Genomic DNA, 16,534 nt, shown 5'->3' on the forward strand with positions numbered 1-16,534 from the left:
CACTCAGGTTTGACTAAAGTAGTAACAATCTATCTATTTTCCAAAAAAGAATATTTAGTTGAAACTATTTACAGTAATAATGAAAAGTTGGGATAAGGATCTATCAATCTCAAACAACGTTAAAAATTAAAATATTGTGGTTTGAAAACCATAAAAAAATAATAAAAAAAAAATTAAGCTCAATGTCTAAAGTATATGGTTTGAAATATGGAAAGATTCAAGTTTGTCTTTTTCTTATTTTTAGAATTTTGATACTGAATCTGTTTTTGGGATTGACAATTTTTTTTTTTCCTGAAAACCCATCCAACTGTTCACTATCGTTGTAAATACTAAATAGTTTCAAATAAACATTATTTTATGAAACAGCTTTAGATTTTTACATTATTTTAGTGGGAGCATCTTCGATATAACCGTGCATCTTTAATTTATGGGTAATTTATTATTTAGTCTTTCAGGTTTTACATAATTATTCAATTAATTTCAAATTTTGCGCAAATATCTAACTAGTCCCTCAGGTTTAACTCCGTCTAATTAAAAGGTCCTTCCATCTGAAAAGTTGATTTTTTTCCGTTAATTGAAGACTAAAAGACTAAAACACCCTTCCCTAGCTGACGTGGACCAGTATGAAGCGATAAGGGAAAATTATTATTTAGTCCCTCAGGTTTTACATAATTATCCAACTAATCCCACGTTTTGTGCAAATATCTAACTAGTCCCTCAGGTTTAACTCCGTCTAATTAAAAGGTCCTTCCGTCCGAAAAGTTGATTTTTTTCCATTAATTGAAGACTAAAAGACTAAAACACCCCTTCTTAACTGACGTGGACCAGTATGAAGCGATAATGATATATCTAGTTTGTTTCCCTTTTGTTTCTTCCATGCCATAATGATATACCTAGTTTATCTTTTGCACAGATAACCTTGCATTAAATATTAATATTCATATTCAAAATTATGAAATTATAATAATATAGGTGACAATAATAATTACTTTTTTTTGTCTATAAATAACTATTGTTTTAGAGCCGGTGTTTTCTCCGCAAATATATTTTTTTTTAGAATATTAATGAGTAATTAATTTTTTTTTTCAATTTTATCCTTATTTATATTAAATTTAATAATTATTTTTATAATTTTCCAAAATCATATAACATCTCCTCTCTTACTTAAAGTTACTTAATAAAATTAATTAATATTTTGTTATAATTTATAAGAATAAATTTACTTACTTAATTACCATAAAAACATTAAAAGTATTTATGAATAGATGAAATACTTTGTTTTTTTTTTTTTAGATTTTATCAATGATAATAGTAATGTTTCTTGATAAAATTTGCATATTAAATATGAATAAAATAGAAAATAACTAATAATTATGTAAAACCTGAGGGACTAAATAATAATTTTTCCTAATATTTAATGCAAGGTTATCTGTGCAAAAGATAAACTAGGTATATCATTATGGCATGGAAGGAACAAAAGGGAAACAAACTAGGTATATCATTATCGCTTCATACTGGTCCACGTCAGCTATGGAGGGGTATTTTAGTCTTTTAGTCTTCAATTAATGGAAAAAAAATCAACTTTTCGGACGGAAGGACCTTTTAATTAGACGGAGTTAAACCTGAGGGACTAGTTAAATATTTGCGCAAAACGTGAGATTAGTTGGATAATTATGTAAAACCTGAGGGACTAAATAATAATTTTTTCTTATCGCTTCATGCTGGTCCACGTCAGTTAGGGATGGGTATTTTAGTCTTTTAGTCTTCACTTAACGGAAAAAAACTAACTTTTCGGACAGAAGGACCTTTTAATTAGATGGAGTTAAACCTGAGGGACTAGTTAGATATTTGCACAAAACTTGAGATTAGTTGGATAATTATGTAAAACTTGAGGGACTAAATAATAAATTTCCCTTAATTTATTTACCATGTCTGTAAAATTTGAAAGTTAAAAACAAAATATTCTCTAATGCTATTGTCTATATATAAAAAAAATGAGAAATTATCTATAGTGCTCTCTATATATTTAGTAGAAGGTTCGTTAGACAGTAGAACGCAAATTTTTGTTCTTTTTTTCCTATTTATTCGTTTTTTCTTATTTCCTTTTTTATTGAAATTAATTTTTTTTTCGTACATTAGAGATTTATTTTTAAAATCTAATATCTACAACTACACATTTAACGACATTACTATCCAAAGTTTCTATTTAGTAAGACACAATAACCACAATTCATGATTGCATTGGAGATGGTATAATACTATTATCAATATTTAAACCAAATGGCGAACCAAAAACTATATATGTAATACAATTACCAACTAATCTGAAAATTATTAAACTTATATGATATATAAGTTTTCTATTATTAGGATTGAGTCTTCTGAAATTTCACATTTGAATTTAAAATAAATGAATTGGAGCGAATCGGAAAAATCCAATTAATTGTCATCTAATACTCTGTTTGTTTCCGTAAAATAACTTGCAGGAAAAATAAATGTTTTACTTTCTCGAAAATGAAAAATTATTTTCTTTAAAAAATAATTTAATTTTCCTTTGACTAGAAAAAAATTTTCCGTCGATTTATTTTCCTAAACGCCCCAAACAATGAAAATTATGGAAAATAAAGAAATAGAATCGAAGTATGAATAATCTAATTATATAGCCAACTAGTTGTCATCTAATTATGAATCACCTAATTATACACAAATGCTCTTATAATGTAATAATTCGAGATATTTGCCTCCCATAAATATGAAAAGAAAGGACAATATCATTGTGTGAAAACTGGTTATAGAATTAAAATTATTAAAAATAAAAGTAAATACACACTTCATAAGCTCAACGCATCATTTCATCTATTAATAATTAAGTATTCTGTTGGAGTAATGCTAGTGGGAAATAGGTATTGCAATGGCTAAAAGTGGATTCTTTCTACTTGTGGTAATTCCAACAGATTCGTCTACATCCAAGTCCTCTCCCTTCATTCCACCGGGCAATTCCCACTCAAAGTTGTTGACGAGATTGGCCAACACAAGCTCAATAATCGACATAGCAAATGGCATTCCTGGGCAGCCTCTCCTACCAGCACCAAATGGGATGAACTCAAAGTCATGACCTTTGAAATCGATAGGATTGTCCAAAAATCTCTCAGGCCAGAATTCTTCAGGTTTGCTCCAAAGCTTGGAATCTCTTGCCAGAGCCCATGCATTGATTAGAACCATAGTTCCAGCAGGAACCTGAAACCCCAATATGTTGATATCTTGCATACATTCTCTCGCGGCTAATAATGGAAAGGGAACATGGAAGCGAAGAGCCTCTTTGATCACCAATTTAAGATATTGCATTTTGTCCAAATCAGCTTCTGTTATGTTTGATTTTTCAGGAGCAATTGCCTTGATCTCACTTTGTAATTTCTTCATGGCTCTTGGATGCCTTATCAGCTCTGTCATTGCCCATTCTAGAACGGTGGATGATGTATCAGATCCGCCAACAAACATGTCCTGCCCAGAAAAATCAATAAATAAATTTTTTCAAGAAAAGCAGCAGCTGAATCTTCAAAATTTTGGCAGAGAAAGAAGAAGAGCAGGTGCCATACCAGAATGAGAGCCTTTATATTTTCTCTTTCAAGTGAAAACTCAGACTTACTATTGTTGCTTTCCTTTTGAAGCTCAAGCAGAACATGAACAAAATCATTTGGAACTTCTTTTCCATCTGTAACAGTTCTCCCATTATTGATGTGCTCTTCAAGTATTCCTTCTATAAATTCATCGAATTCTTTAGCAGTTCTATCAGCTTTTGCATCAAACCCACTAATCCAATGAATCCATGAAAGCCAAGGAATGAACACAGCTACGTCGAAACTACCCAATAATCTCATAAATTCCCCTAACAATTTCTGAAATTTTTTACCATCTTCACCCCTATACTTCTTCCCAAAAGCTACTCTGCATATTACATCGTTTGCAAGGCAAGCAAACATTTCACTCAAATTCACAGGCAAAGACGATGAAGAAAATTTGTGGATCTTCTCAATCATGAAATTGACTTCTTCTTCTCTCACGTTTTTAAAAGATTGAACTCTTTTGTTAGTCAAGAGATGGAGTACACAAATGCTTCTCATTTGTCTCCAATACTCACCGTAGGGAGCACTGGCCACATCCTTGCTGTTGTAAAGAAGCTTGTCTGTAACACTTAATTTGGGTCTGTTAGCAAAAACGAGATCATGGGTTTTCATAATCTCCCTTGCAGCCTCTGCGGATGAGACGATCAGCACAGGCTTGCTGCCGAAGTGAAGCATCATGAGTGGGCCATAGCGTTGACCCAAGGACATGAGTGATCGGTGAGGGTGAAGCCCAAGTTGGTGGAGATTTCCAAGAATCGGGATCTTTGGCGGTGAAGGCGGCGAGTTTTTTTGGGTGGCTAGTAAAGAAGTCAGCCATTTGATCAGGAAATAGGCAAAGAAAAGGAAACAGAGGACCGATACATAGAGAGGCTGCAATTGATGAGTAATGCTTGAAATTTCCATTTTGTCGTTAGCTATTATTGTTTTCCCCAGTTAAAGAGAAGGCTAGCGATTGTGTTAGTAATATAGTCCGCGTTCTACGCTGTCGTCGTGTACGCCCATATATAAAGACAAAATATAAAATATAGGCTGCATAGAAGATTTTTTTCTTTTTCTTTAATATTATCGTCAGCTAACCTAATCTGATAATATCATGAGAAGGTATTTCATATTAATAATGTTCAAGTGACCTCCACTCGAAAATAATTCTTATTCCAGAAATGGCCATATGCGAATCCTCCTTATATGCCTCTACCATTCCCAAAATGAGGTCATGATACTTCCGGTATAGGTTATTCCAGAATCCAGATTTTGCTGGAATGGGTCGTTTGTATTTTCCTCTTTTACGTAGAAAGTAAGAAAGAAAGAACGAAAAAAAAAAAAAAAAAGAGAAGTCTCCTAAATAGCTGGACAGATAGTAGAATGGCTAGCCAGACTTTTCTGGCCTTGGGCCTTTACACTTCATGGAAGCCGGGTGAAAAGTTGCAAATAGGCCACTGGCAGTAGTTCATCGTCCACATCATAGCTTATGTTGTCGCTCCACCAAGCAAAAGCCCAATTATCAAACACCAGCCCACTAAATTGCTTTCCAATAATGTCAAATTCTGGTGAACAATAAAAAAAGAAAATTTGCTGAACCAAATTTTTTTTAAAGATTTTAAAATAATTGTGTGATCTGTCCTTGGAAAAGTTCATAACTTTCCCAATATTCTAGCTGTTATCTGACGCTAACTGAACCATAGTTAAATCTAATCATAGTTAATAAACCACATGACAAAAGCCTTGAAAGCTAGCAGACAGGTGTCTCAGTCAGACCCACGGCTAAGATAAAGACACGTGGACGGACGATTATTGTCTTAGCCTCCTTGCACTCGCATTGTTGTTGGTTAAAATTAGGGTTAGCTGTGAGTCGCCTTCTCCTAACAATACCTTATCTTCCTCCTAACGCTGTTTGTTAGTTTCTCGTCGTAGTTCCCGAATTTTCTCTCGCTTTCTCATCTATTTTCTCTATATAGTTTTTGTATTTCTTTTCGATCCTGCTTTCGATCATGGAGATGGAGCGCGTGATCGAGTTTCCCCTAACGCATCTGGATCGGCGACCCAGGAAGAGGGCTCGTTTGGGCTGGGACGTGCCGCAGGTTCCTAAGGTATCACCTCTTCTTCTTTCTATCTTAGCTCGCTACCTATTTTGCTTTTTTTTTTTTTTTGTTTCTGTAGATCTGATAAATTTTGTTCATATTTAATTGTATAATAGACTAATCAGGGTTCAATCTTTCTTCTTTTAACAATTTATGTTCCAAAATTACGGGATTTTGTGTTTCTTATAGCGGATCTAATCCTTTCATTTATCTTTGGTACCTTGATCTGTTTGAATCTTTTTCTTGTTTGTTTCCATCGACAACATATTTTTCATCTAATATAACAGGATTTCTTTATTTCTATACATGTTAATATGAATATGTACATGTACTCAGATATGTCGTTTTAGGGATTCGGGATTTTTTTTTTCTAATGCTTATTTTGATAATTGAGTTTATTATGTTTTCAGTTTGGGAGAAGAGGAATCATCAACTCTTTTTGTGTATATTATGTGTCCCATGAAATATTAAGACTTTGATAATGGTATATTGGGTTGGTTTAGAGGAAATATAGTATAAGATATTCATAAATTTGCTCAAAGTTTTCCATGTATCTATGTTTTCCATAGATGTCTCACTGGATTTCTGGTTTAAATATAATATTGTAGTATTTTTTTTTTCTGAAAATTACTATATGCTTTTTCTCATGAATGAGTTTTTGCCAATTAGCGAAGGGTGTTCCAAAGGGTATGACAATATCAGGTGAAAAATTTTGTTTTAATTTTTTGAGTGGTGCATAAATGGGTGGCTGTGTGTAGGCTCAGCTAGGAATATTTTGTGGACAAGATTTTGGGAATGTAGCAAGCTTTGCATCTTCTGGAGCAACCTCAGATCATACTACCTCTAGTTCTCTATTTGTAAAGGGAGTTGCTCGAAATGGTTCCCCCCCCTGGCGGGAAGATGACAAGGATGGCCATTACATGTTTGCGCTTGGAGAAAATTTAACATCTCGCTGTAATTACACTTTACTATCTATACCTTTTATAAACAATTAATAGGTTTTTGTAACAAATCAATGCTGAGCATACAGTTAATGTTAGTCATGGAGAAGTTCTCCTTAATAAAATCTGAAGATATGATTAAGTGGCATATTTATGTTTTAGTGCATTAGGTGAAGGTGCTGCTTCTTTTATTGCATTTGGTTCTTTGGGACTTTTTAAAACTCCATGCATGGGACCTTTTGGAACTCCATGCATGGGACTTTTGTTCCTAAGTGTAAACTGCAGTGTCTAATGTCTGTTGCTTGCTACAAACTAACTCAACTTCCTTTTTTTCATTCTTTCTATGCAGATAAGATACACAGCAAGATGGGTGAAGGTATTTTTACTGTTAATTTAATTTTGATTGTTGTTTGGTTTATCTTTCATCCATCTGACATGACACCCCTTTGGCCTATACCTTTTTAGGAACTTTTGGTCAGGTTTTAGAATGCTGGGATAGAGAAAGAAAGGAGATGGTTGCAATCAAAATTGTCCGCGGGATTAAGAAGTATCGTGAAGCTGCTATGATAGAGATCGATGTCCTGCAACAGCTTGGTAAACATGATAAAGGTGGCAATCGGTGAGTAATCTAACTGGCCTCCATTATCATTATGCCATTTGCAGGCCCTGTAACCAGCTTTCTTAAACATTATGTCACTGGTTAAATGGGTTTATTCCTTGCAGTTGTGTGCAAATAAGGAACTGGTTTGACTATCGTAACCATATCTGTATTGTAAGTATATAGTTGATTTGTAATGGATTAATTTCCCCAATTCAGAAATAATTTGGGGGTTAAGACTTGTGGGTGAATGTAAATGGTTTCAACAGGTCTTTGAGAAGCTTGGACCAAGCTTATACGATTTTCTTCGCAAAAACAATTATCGCTCATTTCCCATTGATCTTGTCCGTGAGATTGGAAGACAACTATTGGAATGTGTAGCATGTGTGTAGTAATTATCAAAGCTAGTTTCTTTCCCCTGCATACTTGCATTTTTTTTTTCTATATTATGATTTTATTGGGCGATGTACTTGTTGGCATGCTCTCATCACACACAAAATTTGTCCATTTTGTGGAAGAGTCACTTTCTTTTCCTTCCATCAAATAATTAAAATGAATCAAAATTTTATTTGTAGTTGCATGTCAGATCAACTTCGTTGGAATTTGCTTTTGAACTGCTTCTGTTTTTATCTAGATAACTTATGTCGTGTTATTGGTATTTGTTGAATTCTGCAGTTATGCATGACTTGCGACTGATTCATACTGATTTGAAGCCTGAGAACATTCTTCTAGTTTCTTCTGACTATGTTAAGGTCCCTGATTACAAGGTAAGGTCATAAATTTTATTTTAAGTTTTGTTATCTCTGTATGTGCAACATTTTTTCCTTCCAGTGTTACTTTCTTTGGGATTTTTGTTATTTGTGAAGATTTCCAATATTTACACCGTGTCTTACTATGTGCAGGGTTCATCTCGATCACCCAAAGACAGTTCTAACTTTAAAAGAATCCCAAAGTCAAGTGCTATTAAAGTGATCGACTTTGGTAGCACTACTTATGAACGCCAAGATCAGAACTACATTGTGTCAACACGACATTACCGAGCACCAGAAGTTATTCTTGGTAACCAGTCCTTGTTCTGTTTACAGAGTTTTATTTGGTTCAAAATCAGATGGCAGTGCACAATATCAATTGTTTGTAATATTTTAGGACTTGGGTGGAGTTATCCTTGTGATATCTGGAGTGTTGGTTGCATTTTGGTGGAATTATGCACGGTATGCTTCTGATATCCTCATTTCTACTTTCAGTAGTTTTTTGAACTGCCTTTCAACTTATTGATGTGAAATAAAGTTTGTTCTGATATGAAAGATTTTGTGCTGCTTGTTACTTCTTTTCAGGGTGAGGCACTATTTCAAACACACGAAAATTTAGAGCACCTTGCGATGATGGATCGAGTGCTTGGGCCTCTTCCTCAGCATATGCTCAAGAGAGTCGAGTAAGATTTTTGCTGTCTGTTTTTTCAATGGTGTTCTTATTTCTTTCATTTCTTTTAGTTGATATATCTTTCCTGTTGTGCACAGTCGACATGCTGAGAAATATGTTAGAAGGGGTAGATTGGACTGGCCTGAAGGTGCTACTTCTAGAGATAGCATTAAAGCTGTTTTGAAGCTACCTCGTCTGCAGGTTTGTGTTGGGTTTTTGCATCTGTCCTGTCTATTCTCTCTTTTTCTTTTTCCCCATTCTTTAATGTGGTCTTTTTCTGCTGTGTTGTTGTAGAATCTAATAATGCAACATGTAGATCATTCAGCTGGAGATATCATACATCTCTTGCAAGGACTGCTTAGATATGATCCTTCAGATAGACTAACAGCTCGTGAAGCACTAAGGCATCCCTTCTTTAACAGGGACAATCTGAGGAGGTGATTGGTTATATGAAGCAGCCAGCTTAATCAAGGGAAAGAAGGCTTCAGCGGAACGTTAGGGGGTTGGACAACTAGGCTAGGCCATGTTGGTAATATTGTTGATAGACGATTGATTGCCTGACTGTTGTCCCAACCGTTGGGAAGTTGGCGGATGTATATAATTTTCCTAGATGCCGCTCCCATCCCCTGTTAAACCTGCTAACCCTTGCTTACTTGTATATCTAAAAATTCACTGATCTAAATTCAGAAGTTATTGATTAGCATTTTTCTGGAGTATGGTACATGTATGGTTTTAAGTGCCCTATTTGATATCGTTTCTGATGCCGGTTTTCTGTTCCATAATAAAAAGCTGTATGTGCAACAAGTTTTCATATTTGCTAAGCAGATAGTTTTATCATCAGTTTAGAAAAGATGGGGGATGAAATAATAGTATCTTTAATAAACCCAAGAACAATTATATTTTACCCTATTGTAATGATGTAACTTAAAATTTTGTTCTAACTTGAATGATTTGCTAATATGAGATTATGATCGTGGGACGTGATGAGATAGATCAATGTCGGCGATGGGTTTTCCTGGGAATGTGTAAATAGATTGGATAAAGCAGACATATCTTATCAGCTTCTGGCTTTATTATTATTAGTGATGTTAGAATTTGTCCATAGTGCCAAATTAAAATTTGAAACGAAATTTAACATATATTATATATAAAATGCAAATTATATATATATATATATATATATATATATATATATATATATATATATATATATATTTGAATGGAAAATACAAATTTTATGTATTTACAGGTAATATGCCGAACGAATCTTGATATGCAGTTTTGTTATTATTTGTATTCTCTAGAAAAACTGAAAAACACAAGTAATATATTTAATTATTGTTTATTAAAAATATTAAATTAATTACTTTAAAATAATATTAATGAAGTTATTATTTCATTAATTGTAGAAAACTAAAAATTTTATTATTTTGAAAGATATTAAAATTATCAATTACGTTAACATTAATAATATTTATTGATATTCATAATATTAATTCAATTGTGACTGTATTTTGTGGGTAATTAAGAAAAAAAAAATTACTAAGAGCAATCAAAATTTTAAGGTGACACCGATGGAAGAATTTAGCTTTTATACATAGATCATACATGTTTTTTAATGGAGAAAACTTCCCTACATTTCTTACGCATCAAATTAATAATTTTTTGGTTCAACATAGTATTTTCGATTATATATTTGTATATAAAATGATTATATAAGAACACAATCTTTTTTTAAAAAAAATACATTTTAAAATTGATTTAGTATATATATATATATGAATGGTTACATATATGGCGTTACTTGTAGAATTTTTTAAAAATAGTGCTATTTTATCCATTATTTTTTTATAAGAAATACTTCGCTTTAGAAAAAAAAAAAGAGTCATTTTTTATTAATTTAGTTGCATAGATAGGGGTTTACCTAAGTCTATCTCTAAATACTTAGACACTCGTGGATAAGAAAATGCCAAGCAAGTTAACCGATTGAGCTCGTAGGTAGTAGTGAGAAACTTGAAACTTTATTCATTTATTTATTTTTTGAAATCATAGTAGCAAGCACCGAGTAGATGAACATATACATTTGGAGATTTTGATTATGTAACTATTTTGACTTCAAATGCTTGCTAGTTCGGTTGCAACGTCCACAAATTGTCTGCATGCGAACATTAATAGGAGCTTGGCTAACCATATAAGTGGAAAGAGTTCCTTGTGCAAAACTAAATCCTGGAAATGGCTATATTACCATACTTGCAGCGAATGGAGCTCAATACCTTTCTTTTCCTCCTTGTTTTCCTGTCCTTTGTTTTCCTTTTGCATAAGCTTAGAAGAGGAGGTGGCAATGGGAGACTCAACTCACCTCCTAGCCCACCAAAGCTACCAATCATTGGAAACCTTCACCAGCTAGGCAAACTCCCTCATCGTTCTCTCGATGCTCTGTCCAAGAAATATGGACCTTTAATGCTCTTGCATTTTGGGCAAAATAAGACTCTTGTTGTTTCATCTGCAGAAGCCGCCAGAGAAATAATGAAGGGTCATGATATTGTTTTCTCAAACAGACCCAAAATGACAGCTGCAAATATTTTCCTGCATGGATGCGCGGATATCGCATTTTCTCCCTATGGTGAGTATTGGAGACAAGTTCGAAAGATTTGTGTTCTTGAACTTTTAAGCCTGAGAAGAGTGCAATCATTTCAGTTTATAAGGGACGAGGAAGTTGCAGATTTGGTCGATAAAATTCGAGATGCATGTGTCACAGGGGACTCTGTTAATATAAGTGATATGCTGGCATCTATTTCAATCAACATAATTTCAAGATGTGCTCTTGGCCAGAAGTCTGAAGGGGGCAAGTTTGGAAAGTTGTCAAGAAGAATGATGGAGCAATTTATGGGCTTTAGTTTTGGGGATACATTTCCCTTCTTGAAATGGATGGATTATCTAACTGGTTTAGTTTTCGAGTTGAAATCAACTTTAAGAGAGGTAGATGCTTTTCTTGATCAGGTGATTGAAGAGCATAGGAATTTGGGGAATCATGAAGAAGAAGATGACTTGTCTGCTAAGAAAGATTTTGTGAATATTCTCCTGCAGCTTGAAAAGAATGGCACGTTCGATTTTCAGCTTAGTCAAGAAAAAATCAAAGCGATCTTGTTGGTATGATATATATACTTTCTTTGCATTTTTGTTTGAAAAAACTGTATTATAACCATAAATGAATCAAGTCGTATATGAATTGCTTGAAACTTGGCTTGACTTAGAATTAGAAGATCATGCACAACCCTAATAATTTAAATTTTTTATCCGATTTATGGAGTTAGTTTAATAAACAGGTTGAATTCTTTGAAATGAGATACGCGAACCTTATTACCAAGTTGGCTCAGAAGCCAACTTATAACATCAAATGAGTTTGGCTCTAGCTCGAACTCGGTATACATTTTTAACAAGCCAAACTTGAGCTTAATAAAGCTTAGCTCGTTTAGCTGTTTGCCAATCTACTAGACACTTGTTTGGAAATGTCTTGACCAAGCCTAAATAATAACACATAACAGAATACAATGAAAACACTTGTGAACTACTAAATTCAAAATTAAATCAGATATCCTTGCAAAGTTTGATTCAAAATTACTTCATTGTAAATTTCAGGACATGTTCGTAGGAGGATCTGATACAACTTCAACTGCAACGGAATGGTTAATGGCAGAGCTTATGAAAAATGGAAATGTGATGAGTAAGGTCCAAGAAGAGGTAAGAAGAGTTGTGGGAAAGAAATTAAAGGTAGAGGCAGATGATATTGAACAAATGAATTACTTGAAATGTATAATCAAAGAAACTCTTAGATTGCATCCTCCTGCTCCTCTATTGGTTCCAAGAGAAACATCTACAAGTGTTGAATTGGGAGGATATTATATTCCTCCTAAAGCAACCGTGCTTGTAAATGCACTTGCAATTCAAACAGACCCAGAGGTATGGGACAAACCTCAAGAGTTTTGGCCAGAGAGATTTGAGAATAACCCACTTGATTTCAAAGGCCAAGACTTCCAATTCATCCCATTTGGCGGTGGAAGAAGGGGTTGTCCAGGAATCACGTTTGGGATGGCTTCAGCAGAGGTTGTGATTGCAAATCTCTTCTATTGGTTTAACTGGAAGTTGCCTGATGGTGAGGATTTGGACATGAGTGAAGTTTATGGGCTTTCTGTTCATAAGAAAATTCCTCTTCGTCTCGTTCCAGCATTGTACTCTCCCTGATCAAGTTCCCACTTTTGCTGTTGTATAACATTGGCATGTCTTGTGTTTCTTTTTTCTGTATTTTCAGGGAATGCTTTTTGGTCACAAATAATTCACATTGAAAAATGAACAGCAAAAGCTACCTTCTTTGCATTGTACTTCAAGACCCCGGCTATTAGTTTGTTCAATTCTTAACATTATTTAGTGACATAATCGAGAAATTATAATATAAATTCCTATTTTGAAAAAATGTCTAATTGCAAATTAGAAAAAGAGTTAATGAACTGATGATAAAATTTCTATTTGAATGAATGAGCAGTGCCCACCACTTGCTAATTATTCGGTGCAAATTTATGCTCCCAGTCCTATCAGAAAATGCAAGGAAGCTAAAGATGGAGGCAGCCCTCTTTATCTTTTTTTAAAAATTTTTCATTTTTGTTTTTTAAATATTTCTGTCCATTTTAGAGTGGCAACTGGACAGTTTGCACATCCATGTGCTTACCATCCCGGTTTCAGGAAAAACGTTAACACTTGTTATCTATTAATTAGTTGTTGGGTTACATATAATTAAAAAAGGGTCATACAAAAGAATATAGTAATGAAAAATGGGAGAATGATTATTCAAAATGATGGAATTGGTCATATAAGATAGGCCATATGAAGACAAAGTGAAATTTCATTATTAATAGTTGCTTCTTCTGTTTTATTTTTTCTTTTCTTATTCAGTAATATAAAAAGAGTGATTAATGACAAAAGACTTTGACAATCTTAAAACCAAAAGAAGAAGAAAGGAACTCTTTTGATTGAATTCAAGAATGCCAACTTACAGTATTAAGTTTATACATAGTCTTCAAAATTGACTATTGATTTATAAAATACAGAAGAAAGTCTATCTTGTCATCTCACTTTTAATATTATAATCACATATATGTTCAAATAATAATTTCTTCTGTTTAGTACCGGAGATATATTTTTGTGCCAAATTTTCTTATTTTAAGCTTTATATATTCATTTGTGCCAAATCATTTAAATTTCTTAAGTTATGGAATGAATATTTCGTTTGTTGTCAAAATGTTTTTGTCAGTTTTTTCTCTTTCATATTAAATTTATTTTTCTAAAAAAATACATTGAGAAACTTCATCAAACGCAAATTGTTAAATTGTTAAAGTTTATAATTTTTTTTTTTCAGTTCAAAATTTAAATTAAGTATTCCCACTTAGCAATTGGATAAAAAAGCGAAAAAGTCCACCTTTGCTATTTTCCTCGATAGTACATACATATGCAGTGGACCGCCGGGCCGCCCAGAAAGGAAAAAAAAAAAAAAGAAAAGAAAAACCATTGCCTCTTGGCTTGTCTGGTGGCTTGGTACCCCTGCCTTTCCTAACTATATATTTGTGGTGTCCCTGTATGCTTTGCAATTCACTAGTAGAGTATCAAAGTAGAATAAAAAAGGAAAATGGAACTAGTAGCTTTGTTTCATCAATGGTGGCAAGAGCTAGACAAAACAGTTCCATTCGATCCTTTGCTTCTTGCCCCTGTCCTTCTTTTATCCTTTGTTTTTTTGTTTAAACTCGCCAAAAATCGCAAACTCAAATTGCCTCCATCACCACCAAGGCTACCACTGATCGGAAACCTTCACCAGTTAGGTCCACTCCCTTACCGCTCTCTCAAAAAGCTTTCTGATAAATATGGCCCTCTTATGATGGTCCATTTCGGAAAAGTTCCGACTCTTGTAGTTTCTTCGGCAGAGATAGCTCAAGAAATCACTAAAAATCATGATATTGCTTTCGGTGACCGGCCTAAAACCGCCGCGGCCGATGACCTGTTCTTTGGATGCCAGAACCTCGCTTTTTGTCCATATGGTGAGTATTGGAGACAAGTGAAGAAGGTTTGCGTTCTTGAACTCTTGAGCCAGAAAAGAGTACAATATTTTGAATTTGTAAGAAGAGAAGAAACTGCAAACTTAGTGGAGAAACTGCGCCATGCAAGCTTGCAAGGATCTCCAGTTGATTTAAGTGAATTGCTTGTTTCAATTTCTAACAACATCGTATCAAGATCAGCTCTTGGTACTGTATATAATAATGAAAGTGGGCATAGTAGTTCTGGGGATTTGGTTAGAGGAGCAATAGACCTTGTTGGAAGTTTCACCTTCCAAGATTTTTTTCCTTCTTTGGGTTTGCTAGATGTTCTAACTGGCTTCACAGGAAAAGTGAAAAAAGCTTCCAAAGAATTGCATGGTTTTCTTGATAAAGTGATTGAAGAACATCTAGGAAGAAGCCAGGACAAGGCTGATGATAGGAAAGACATTGTGGATATTCTTCTCCATCTTGAAAAGACTGACATGCTTACCGTTGATTTCACTCGCGAAAGCATGAAAGCTGTCCTAATGGTATATTTAAATATATGTATCTCTCTATCTGTTTTTGCGTTTGTTTGTGCATATCAGGGTTCAAATCCTGACAGAGCTAATATATATACTTTCTCCTGGTCTAATAATTGCAGGATATGTTTATTGGAGGAACTGATACTACTGCAACAACCATGGACTGGACAATGGCAGAGCTAATGAAAAATCCAAGAATAATGAAGAAAGCACAAGAAGAGGTAAGAAGAGTGGTAGGAAATAAATCAAAAGTAGAAGAATCCGATCTTGATCACATGGTCTACCTCAAATGCGTAGTGAAAGAAACTCTAAGACATCATGTGTCGGGAATGATTCCTCGTCAAACAACATCGGATGTTAAACTTGAAGGATATGACATTTCGGCCAACACAAGAGTATTGATCAACGCATGGGGCATTCAGAGAGATCCAAGGTTATGGGAACAAGCAGAAGATTTTATTCCAGAAAGGTTTGTTGATAATCCAGCTGACTTTAAGGGACAACATAAAGAGTATATTCCATTTGGTTCAGGAAGAAGGCTTTGCCCTGGTATATCATATGCACTTAAAGAAGTTGAATATGTGTTGGCCAATCTTCTTTTCTTGTTTGATTGGAAATTGCCTGAGGGTCAAGGGCCAGAGGATTTGGACATGGATGAGGTTTTCTATTTGGTTATTCGGAAGAAAATACCTCTCATGGTTGTGCCTTCTCTGCATAATTAGTTAAGTGTTGTTCATTATCCTTACAGATACAGAGGGAAAAGGATAAATGGTGCTCTAGATGCTGTTCATTATATTTTTCCTTGTTTATTTGGATTTAATGTTCTGTGGGCATAGACATGAACTGAAAGTGATGATTAATCAGTTGGAAGGTGAGGATTTGGATATTTAATTACGAAAGTTAATTAAGGTTTGAATTAGAGTTTTCTCCCTCTTGTACTGAAATAATATTTGAAGAGTTGATTAATAAATCATATACATATATAATTAATAGCTTCCACTTTTAAATAAATGTTGTCTTTATTTATATGCACAATGAAGAGAAATCCTCGTCAAAAATCAACCAACTTATATGATTTTGTTAATCTTATGATAACTTTAAAAAAAAAAAAAAAAAAATTCATATGACATGAAAAGAAAATTGATCAATCACGTGCCACTAGTTAATCACTTTCGTTTTCTTGTAATAATATATAATACTCCATTTATCTCATTTTGAATTAAAAATTTAGTCAATAAAAGTTTTTTTTTGTCTTTTTTTACCCTTAATAA

The 16,534-nt window shown here is 33.8% G+C and overlaps 4 protein-coding genes across 6 annotated transcripts; 3 read left to right on the forward strand and 1 right to left on the reverse strand.

Moving 5' to 3' along the window:
• Positions 1-2,774: 2,774 nt before the first annotated feature.
• On the reverse strand, positions 2,775-4,594 carry LOC105640288 (cytochrome P450 736A117). The gene is made up of 2 exons (XM_012224566.4): positions 3,597-4,594; positions 2,775-3,501 (listed from the first exon to the last, which is right to left on the reverse strand). The coding sequence occupies exons 1-2, from the start codon at positions 4,524-4,526 to the stop codon at positions 2,890-2,892; spliced, it is 1,542 nt and encodes a 513-aa protein (XP_012079956.1). The 5' UTR covers positions 4,527-4,594; the 3' UTR covers positions 2,775-2,889.
• An 855-nt stretch (positions 4,595-5,449) lies between these two features.
• LOC105640289 (LAMMER-type protein kinase AFC2) lies at positions 5,450-9,362 on the forward strand. Of its 3 annotated transcripts, XM_012224568.4 has the most exons (12): positions 5,450-5,710; positions 6,460-6,655; positions 6,992-7,018; positions 7,108-7,261; positions 7,366-7,414; positions 7,510-7,624; positions 7,916-8,007; positions 8,143-8,299; positions 8,387-8,451; positions 8,575-8,672; positions 8,758-8,860; positions 8,954-9,362. In XM_012224568.4, the coding sequence occupies exons 1-12, from the start codon at positions 5,612-5,614 to the stop codon at positions 9,098-9,100; spliced, it is 1,302 nt and encodes a 433-aa protein (XP_012079958.1). In that variant the 5' UTR covers positions 5,450-5,611; the 3' UTR covers positions 9,101-9,362. The 3 variants fall into 3 exon arrangements, with proteins under 3 accessions (XP_012079958.1, XP_012079960.1, XP_089582927.1); XM_012224570.4 differs by lacking the exon at positions 6,460-6,655 and having other exon boundaries at positions 5,455-5,710; XM_089726801.1 differs by lacking the exons at positions 5,450-5,710; positions 6,460-6,655; positions 6,992-7,018; positions 7,366-7,414; positions 7,510-7,624 and having other exon boundaries at positions 7,243-7,261.
• Positions 9,363-10,867: 1,505 nt separating this feature from the next.
• LOC105640734 (phenylacetaldehyde oxime monooxygenase CYP71AN24) lies at positions 10,868-13,038 on the forward strand. The gene is made up of 2 exons (XM_012225129.4): positions 10,868-11,809; positions 12,299-13,038. Exons 1-2 carry the CDS (start codon positions 10,892-10,894, stop codon positions 12,899-12,901), a joined length of 1,521 nt encoding a protein of 506 aa, XP_012080519.1. The 5' UTR covers positions 10,868-10,891; the 3' UTR covers positions 12,902-13,038.
• Positions 13,039-14,277: 1,239 nt separating this feature from the next.
• Positions 14,278-16,253, forward strand: LOC105640290 (phenylacetaldehyde oxime monooxygenase CYP71AN24). The gene is made up of 2 exons (XM_012224571.4): positions 14,278-15,269; positions 15,383-16,253. The coding sequence occupies exons 1-2, from the start codon at positions 14,337-14,339 to the stop codon at positions 15,983-15,985; spliced, it is 1,536 nt and encodes a 511-aa protein (XP_012079961.1). The 5' UTR covers positions 14,278-14,336; the 3' UTR covers positions 15,986-16,253.
• The last annotated feature ends 281 nt before the right edge of the window (positions 16,254-16,534 follow it).

Source organism: Jatropha curcas, chromosome 10 (genome assembly GCF_041381405.1).
Source record: "Jatropha curcas cultivar XTBG-Jc1 chromosome 10, XTBG_Jcur_1.0, whole genome shotgun sequence".
In the NCBI taxonomy this organism is placed as follows: Eukaryota; Viridiplantae; Streptophyta; class Magnoliopsida; order Malpighiales; family Euphorbiaceae; genus Jatropha; species Jatropha curcas.